The sequence below is a fragment of the Blennius ocellaris genome (genome assembly GCF_963422515.1).
Source record: "Blennius ocellaris genome assembly, chromosome: 22".
In the NCBI taxonomy this organism is placed as follows: Eukaryota; Metazoa; Chordata; class Actinopteri; order Blenniiformes; family Blenniidae; genus Blennius; species Blennius ocellaris.
This window is the reverse complement of record NC_137671.1, coordinates 6,458,568-6,467,303: the sequence shown is the minus strand read 5'-3', so window position 1 is coordinate 6,467,303 and position 8,736 is coordinate 6,458,568. Positions and strand designations below refer to the sequence as shown.

The 8,736-nt window shown below is 43.3% G+C and overlaps 1 protein-coding gene across 1 annotated transcript in view; it reads right to left on the bottom strand.

Annotated features, from left to right (window-relative positions):
* sox5 (SRY-box transcription factor 5) overlaps nucleotides 1-8,736 on the bottom strand; it is a 98,067-nt gene that overhangs the window by 25,842 nt on the left and 63,489 nt on the right. The window contains 3 exon segments of the mRNA XM_080518170.1: nucleotides 3,560-3,588; nucleotides 3,591-3,644; nucleotides 7,348-7,474. Of these exon segments, the coding sequence (XP_080374296.1) occupies nucleotides 3,560-3,588; nucleotides 3,591-3,644; nucleotides 7,348-7,474 (210 nt within the window).

The window sequence follows — 8,736 nt, the reverse complement described above, 5'->3', positions numbered from 1 at the left end:
AAGTGGATTTTTCTTGTCATTTTTCAGCTCTCTGTCTGTCCTTCTCAGTCCATTTGTGTGATGTGGAGGATATCAATGATATCAAGGGTCAATAGGGAGCCAGATTAACATGCTCTAATGCACAATGTCACACTCATCCCACAGATTAAGATGCTAAATGCCAACCTTGTACACTCCAAAGCCCTCCATTGCCTTGAAAACCTTCTGTAGAGGATTCTGTGTTAAGCTCCCATTGACTGTAAGAGCTACTCGCTTGATTTCTATGGAGGTTGTTTCAAACATAGAAAAAGCTTTAAACCATCGAGATTAATACATTTTCTAAGAACTGCACTCAACTCAAAGCTGTGAATTTGTGAGGTCTAACTTTCTAAGCACAACATTCTTTTTTTTTTTTTTTTTTCCTGCCGTGCAACCAGGGTGAAAGCCATTATTCCAAATTGTATGTTTTCCAGCATATGTACAGAGAATCATTTCAAAGAAGAGGACGTTTACAGAGTGGAAAGACCAAGAAGAATGAAGATTTAGCAAATACATCTTTCTTAAGATACATATCAAGTGCATACATGTGACATATTCGTTTGATTAGGAAATACTTTTTAAATTGAGATCTCAGTTTTACCTTTTTTTTTTACAAATAATTTACCAGTTTCAAACGTCAATCATAATTCATCATAACACTTTGGGGCTCTTTGTCTCCTAAACTCAGATATCTGACTTCTTAGAAAACCATCATTGTCTTGACACCTCAGTCACAATTAAACTACAATCCACTGATGGAGCGAGAAGCAAAAAATAAATAAATACATCAAATGAGACAGCCATTTGCTTATGTCAGGGCCCAGCTGCTTCAGTCTCAAATCTAAAAAAAATTTTATAAAAAAAAATTAATAAAACAGTGTATTTGGAATAATGTCTTTAATATGTATAAACTGAAAAACACCAAAAGGCCAAATAATGACATCTGTTCGCTCCCAATTGTTGATCTTCTTTGGAAGAATTTTGTGGTGTAAAAACTGTTAGAAAGTCATATGAATAAAACAATATAATCCTTTGTGTGCATACGCTCCTTTTGTTAATACCCACATGACCCTGTGTATTGAAGTCTGTTGAAAGTCCTGAGGCACCAAAGGTCATGACCTGAACCAGGTTGAATTTCATGACTTCAGATAAGTAACCTACTGTCTGTTTTGTGCAGGTGTGGACCTAAAGCACCAATACGAACCAAAATGTATTGAAGTGAACCACTAATATTGATGATTTATGTAGTTCTTGAACTTTTTTCAGAATAATAATGTAAAAAAAAAAAAAGAGAGAGACTTTTATAATGAGTGCTATGTGTGTGTGTGTGAGTGAGGGGTGTTCAAGTGTCCACACACTGAAGTAACACATTTGTGAGTGTGTTTTTTGCTTTTACCTCAATACAACTGGGTTTATTGTTGATCGTATTTGAAATATGTTTCAATTTTTCCTGTGTGTGTCGAAAGTGGGCCCACTTATGAGCCCGTCTGCCAAACCATCGTGTTGCCTTGGCGACCTGCGGCCCAAGCTCGCCGTCACGTCTGTCTCGGTGACAGAAAACACCTCCTCCTCAAATGAGGGCTCAGACACAATCCCAAAGGAAATCCATCCACGCTGAGACATCTGTACTCGTATAAGCCCGGGCAAATCCTTCTCTTTCTGACAAAGGCTAAATCTCGGGGTCCAGTTTAGAGAAATCTGCCTGTGAGATGTTGTTTCACACTTTGTCCGCCGCCCCGGTAAATAAAACCAATGGCGCGGTGGACAACGCTGCCCAATAGAGGTTTTGAGCGAGTCTGAACACGCTGGAACATATGGACAGCGAGATTGAAGCGGCGATAACAGACAGAGAACATTATTCTCGGGCGAAACACACACATGTGAGTAATAATGAAATCAGTGACGACAGCGGGGTCCGTTCTCCATGATAGAATTACACCGCTCCTCTATTCTCCCCGTAGTGCCTAGCATATGGGGCAGCGCGTTTGGCTGACAGGTGCAAATGTATTACACACACTCTGCCTGACCTTTAACCCATATTTTCCATCAGTCTCTTTGCGTGTGAACTGAAAGTGGATGTCTGTCAAAGCAGCTGTTTCACCCAGACACTCACATCTGTAAGCGCGAGTGTCTCATTTTTATGATAATGTATGCCAAGGAAGCAGAGGTGGGCGAATGCAGCTTGTGCCGAGGCCGGGGCCCAACGCTGGAGCTTAATGCATTTCAAACGGGCAACTGAGAGGATGCCTGTGCAGGCTCTTAACCTCTAAGGGGGGGGGGGGGGGGGGGGGGGGGGGTTGGCCCCCACAGAGACCACATGGTTGTGTGTTTTTCTGTTTGTGCGTGATCAGTGGAGGAGAGAGAGGTTAGGATTACCACGTGAAAGGCCACTCATTCAACATACGCAGACAGGAAGAGGACCCATCTTTAGACTCGTCCCCCTCATGAGTGCCGTACCAGATGTTGACTCTTTTTCTTTGTGCCATCTCTTTTCTGCTTTCTTACTTCTTCACTGTTGGGCCCAAAAGGTTTACTACAGGGCAGCACAGCACCTCCACTACTTTATCAAATGTGCCCTTTTATCTTGGCAGTTCAGAGTTGTCATATACCTCGTAATGAAATCATCTAAATGCTCTTTTCATCTGGGTTGGACCTCAATTTCATTCCTTTTATGACATCTCAATAGCAAAAAAATATAATCTGGAGTTTTGATGCTCAGTCAAATAGCTGTGGATGCAGATTTTGACATCAGAAACACAAAATCAAAACGCTCATTTAATTCTTAACACTTAAACTTTCCTTAACATACACTTGCATATTTTTGTCTGTTCACAAAGAGACTTATGATTCAGAGGCATGTTAAGGTGGAGTAATGACCGCAGATTCCTTCTATTCATCCACCTTTGCCACTTTATCCTACTTAAGAGTTTCAGGGCACTGGAGGTTATTCCAGTTTACATTTGATGAAGGCAGAGCAGGATTACTATTTCAACAACACATCATCAGTCGGGTAACACTAACTGGTCTCAAAAAAAAAAAAAAAAAAAGAAAGGCAACCAGCCCATCACAGAGCAAATACAACTATTGCCTGGGCAAGACTCTCCAAAAGATCTGTGATGAGACGAGAGGAGATTGATGTCTATTCACTTGTCGACACATTGGTTCTGACAGCCAATCTGGATGTTTGTGTCCCATCTTCTAGACGTTAGTGGCAGCTCAGAGTTGCATCAATCCCATTTGCATCCTATAGCAGGACAAAGCCACGGGGGCTCGGGTAACATTTGTCAGCTCCGTGTGATTTTTGAGCGGTGATCACAAAGATCACGTTTTTGTCAGATCACTTCGGTGTCCACGCTTTTGCCTGAAAGTGACAAGCTGTGACACCCCACCCATACAGCTCAGTGGGCAGCAGTGTATGGTGTGACCACTGCAGGACCGGGGGGGGGGGGGTTTGTTCCCCCGTTGTGCCACCAACGTTTTTTTTCATGGTATGTGTGGAGATTTTGGGTTGCTCAGTTCGACAGGTCACGTGCAATCTTACCTGGAGCTGCAGGGGTCCCAGGCCCGTGTGGCAGCAGCCGCTGCAGCCATTGTTGTGGGGATGAGCTGAAGTGGGTAGGGGTCACCTTTAAAAAGAAAGGAAAAAAAAAGAAATATTAATTTCCATAAGCAACTGGTTTTCTGATATACCTGGAGATACTCCCCCATCTCCCCTCTTCTGCAAGAGTTCATGCTCAGTGCCACACCCCCCTCTTACGTTTTGGCCTCTCACTGTTTTTATGTCCCCCTCCCTTTTCCCTCATCCTTTTGTTTTTCCTCCCTCCTTCATCCCTTGTTCCCTTTCGCTCACATTGAAGACCCCTACCGCCACCACCACCACCACCACCTGAGTCCCTTTCTGCAGCTGTTAAAGCTGTTCTTTGTGTGCGCTGCCGGTAGGGCCCTAATGAAAAGCCTGATTGTGTGTCCTCCTCCTTAATACCCCCTGACAAAGAGCAGCGAGGTGAAGGGATTCTGATAAAGCCGGCCCCGGTGTCGTAATTAAGAGCCGCGACTTGCCGATTGCAGCTCTCTCTCTCCTACACCCCCCCCCCCCCCCCCCCCCCCTCCTATCTGTTCTCCTGCTTTGTCGGGAGGAGAGCACTGCTTTCAGGACCCGTCGCCCACTTCCACCATCACTCACTTCATCCTCTCCACTCTCCCCTACCTTCACTCCATCGCTCTCCCTTTCCTCTGTCATGAGCGATAAATCAAGAGGTAGACGGACAAACGGAGTAACGGGGATGACAAGAGTGCAGGAAGCAGAGAAAAAACGGACAGAACCATACGGGCTCGGATTATAAGTTGGTGGGTGCAGATATGCCACGTTTTAATTACTCAGTCAGAGAGAGAGAGAGAAAGAAATGAATGCGTGATACTGAGATAGTTTAGTTCTGAGGTCAGACACGAAGGGAAGGAGCAGAAAAGTAAAAACTCTGTTTAATTACGCTCATGTAGTATAAACATGTTGGTTGACAGCTCTGATTTGCATTTGAACATGCCCACGAACCAAAGTGCAGCACATCGGATGGAGGTCAGGCTCTTACGCTGCTATTTAATCCAGGAAACGTTCATCTGAGTGGAGAAAACTTGAGAATGTTCTCAGGGGCTTGACCTTGCATTTTTGACCCGGACCTTCAGCGCAGCGGTCAGCCTCTTGGCTGTGTTAGAACCTTTCATTGTGTGCATGCGTGCCCGCCTAACTTTGTTGTGTGCACGTCGTATCTGAGTTTGGCATAGGCCCGACTTTCCTTCCGACATATTTTCCCATATAACTTTGCTCTTTAAAAAAAAAGAAAAAAGAAAAAGAAAACTGGGAGCAAAGTGGAGACATTCTTTTCTTCAGTTGGGGAAAGAGGGTAGGAGGATTAAAGAATTATTTCAGGACTGTGTATTCTAGGAGATTGGTCTTTTCTCTTCGCTCCCTAGACAAACATGAGCCCAGTGGATATTTATGCTCCTCCTGAGGGTCGCTGTAACAAAAGGGAGAAGGACGGAGAAAAGCAAACATGTTGCTCTTGGCTTCAGGACAGCGGTCTTGGCGGATGGGGCCCAAATTTCTCAGACAGACGGACCGAAGAGGGAGACCGATACGAGAACGTCATCCGTGTCACTTTCTCTTAACAGTTTTACACCTTTTTAAAGTCTTACTGGTGGGGGGGCTCTTGATTCTACAACATGGAAGCGGGACACAAGAGAACATTGTCTTCTGAAGACTTAAACAGTGACTGATGAAACCCTGTTATGAAGTCATGACTTCAGAGGGCATTTTTTTGCACCTTTGAATTGCTAAGTTTCATAAAAAGTTCAAAACTTCAACTTATTCTGCCAGAATGCAGGTCATTTAGCATTAATTGTAGATCAGATATTATACCAGTCTAACCTCTCATCATATATTTATTGTTTAACCTTTATGTACACAGTACTGTTTTGGTTTTTTATTGTTCCCTTTTATTTTTGAGCCATTCTTAAAAGCGAGAAGTTTAAACAATAAATAAGTTCTTTAAACGGGGCAACCCGACATGATCTTAATGTCTTGACTAACCCTCCAATGGATACAAAATGGTTGGTAATTCAAGTAAAAAAGTATTCATTGGGTAGGAATTTGATAGGGAGTAAATTGACAACCACTAATTTTAGTCTCGATTTTTTAGCAGATGCCATATATAGACAGAATAATAAGAACATTATTGATTATGCAAATTCAATCATATTTGATACTGAAACACCGTCTTCTATAACCAAGAGATGAGCTTTATATTAACCTTAACGCATCCCTCCCACTTCCCTTAAAAGTTGAAAAAGCTTTATCGAGTGGGAAAAAAAAAAAAACAGTTGGAAAAACAGATTTTTTTTCCCAAAAAATTAAAAACAAGTTATACAACCGAAATCTGTTTTACACTGACATTGGGCCAACATTCAAAATATAGATAGGCGAAATCCCTGGCAAAAGTCGAACAGTTATCTTAAGCTGTGGCATGTTGTGTCAAAAGAATGCAATAAGTGTTTAAACGAGACGACCGCTGAGTGCACACATGTCCATACTGCGCAAATAAGAATCTATTCATATCTTCCCGACGCTACAAAAGCGCTGTGAGAATATGTCAGAGCAACAATGCTACACATGTCCTATTTAGAGCCGCCGTGTCCAAACTACATCAACTCACAACAAGTTTGAAAGTTGCCAGAGAGTTTTCTCAGGGGCGGCTTGGCCCGCTCACAGTGTGCCAGTCCGGTTGCAGTTGGCTGAGGCAGTGAAAAGACAAGCCCACTACTTGTCAGGGTATTTACGTGGGCAGTGGGCGTGGGTGAAGATGGCACTAATTAAAATGGAATGGACTTGTTTGGGAAGCTGTGAAACTCTTAAGTGGGGCGGGGTGGTGGTGGGAAAGTGGGACTGAGTGTGCACGAGCCTCTGCTTGTGTGCACGTTTACATATTTGTGTCTTTTTTTCCGTTTTTTTTTGTTTGTGTTTGTGATATGTGACAAAGCAATCGCTCTCGTGTGTGTGTGTGTGTGTGTGTGTGTGTGTGTGTGTGTGTGTGTGTGTGTGTGTGTGTGTGTGTGTAGGCTGTGTTGGAAACATGTTCTGGCTGCATCCCCTGTTAATGTGAGGAGAACCTGGGGCAGGTCACATTACCACCCCCCCCTTCTGCTAACCCCCCCACTGTGCATTTATTCCCAGCATCCCCTGGCAAGCAACAACCTCTCTTTCTATCTGTCTGTCTCTCTCTCTCCTTCTCTCCATCATGGTAAACAACACATTGCCACACAGCCGGAGCGTGATAGCCAAAAAAAAAAAAAAAAAAGAATGAAAGGAAAAAAAAAAAAAAGAAAACATGTCCGGCAGGACGGCTTCATTTTGTTGCTTTTATATATCAAAAAATAGACAAGACAAAAGCAAGGAGCCAAAAGGACTGAGCAAGAAAGGGAGAGGTAGAGAGAGAGAGAGAGAGAGAGAGAGAGATAAAGAGAGAGAGAGAGTAAACAGGAAGGGTGTATTTGGACTGGTTTTTCCATTAAGAGGGAGATGTTGTTGTAGGGGCGAGCTCGTCTTTTGGGAAACAACCAGACTCCTTGTGTGGGAAAATGGTCAGATTCTTACCTTGCTTGGTGAAAAACATGTGAAACATCACACATAAAAGCTACTTTTACTCCGAGAGTTGCACCTATTTATGAATGTGTGCCTGTGTGTGCGTGCGTGTGTGTGTGTGTGTGTGTGTGTGTGTGTGTGTGTGTGTGTGTGTGTGTGTGTGTGTGTGTGTGTGTGTGTGTGTGTGTGTCACTCACTGCAGCCAGGCTTGTAGTTGAAGCCAGGGGGCATCAGGAAACCCTGCTGGGCTGCGGCCGCTGCCAGGGTCCGCTGATCCGGGGGAAAGACGGGAATCATCAGGGGAGGGAGCTGGCCCTGGACCTGCTGATGAAGGAGTGGGGGAATGGGGGAGGAGAGGAACATTGTGTGTGGGAGGGGCAAGATTGGAAAAAGGATGGAAAATGAGGTGTGATAAGGATGGATGGAAAGAGGGCAAATAGAAAGATTAGTACCTGTGCACTCTCCAGCTGTCTCAACATGTGCCCACGAGGAAGTAGCTACTGGTTTTTTACGCTTTAAACCTGTCAAAATAACAGTTGGTACGATCTTGTAAAAAAAAAAAAAAAAAAGAAAAATACTCCAACCTTGTTTGATTGCCATGTTTTGCAAATCCCACAATCATACCTGTTTATTATTAACCAAAGCTGGCAACAGCCAACCAGGTACAGGTGCTCAGACTCAGTATGGGTGCTGACAACATGGCGGACGGTTGTAGGTCAACACTGGTGTTTTATTCATCCGTCAGTCTATTTATTTTGATGACGGTTTTTCAAACAAAAAAAGCTGCGGCAACCAGAAAAAATCTACGGAGGAGAGGTCAACGTTACAGAATACGGACTGCAACCTTCTCTAGCTTTTTACACATTGTCCATCCACATACAACTTGGTAATGTATTTTTGTGTTGCTCCAGCATATTCAGTATGAAATGCTTCGGAGAGAATTTCTTAATATTTGATGAAATAAACAATTATTTGGTAAGAATACAAAAAGAGTAAACGCTTATATGAATTTATATGGATTCAACATATGGATTTAAGGGCCATAATACATACGCAATGCGTGCACAATTGTACTGTTTAAACATGTGAAGCACATTTGAAAGACATCTCAAACATTTCAGTGACTAATGAGCATAATAATCATGCTAACAGTGACATGTGAGATCTCTAGTGTGATCCCGATCCATGACGCACTCACATCTGAATGACATCGATTTCTCGAAATCACATGCATTCCAGCTCATATACATATATTCATGTGATACATATGGGACACGCATATGACATCGGTCTGCAAACACACTAATAAAGCCACACACACTCACACACATCCACATGCATGCCCAGACAGTGAATGCAGCGTCTTGTCACAAAGAGAGAGTCATGGGGTCATTTCACTCAACCCTGAAGAACAGCTGGCGTAATCCTTTTTTTTAATTATTATTATTATTATTATTATTATTATTATTATTTGGAAGATAATGTCTTCTCTCTTCTCCCTCCGTGGAGCCTCCCACCCACCAAAACACACACCAACACACGGACACAACCCCGCGCCGCTCGTCTGCCGGCAGAGAGCCATACGA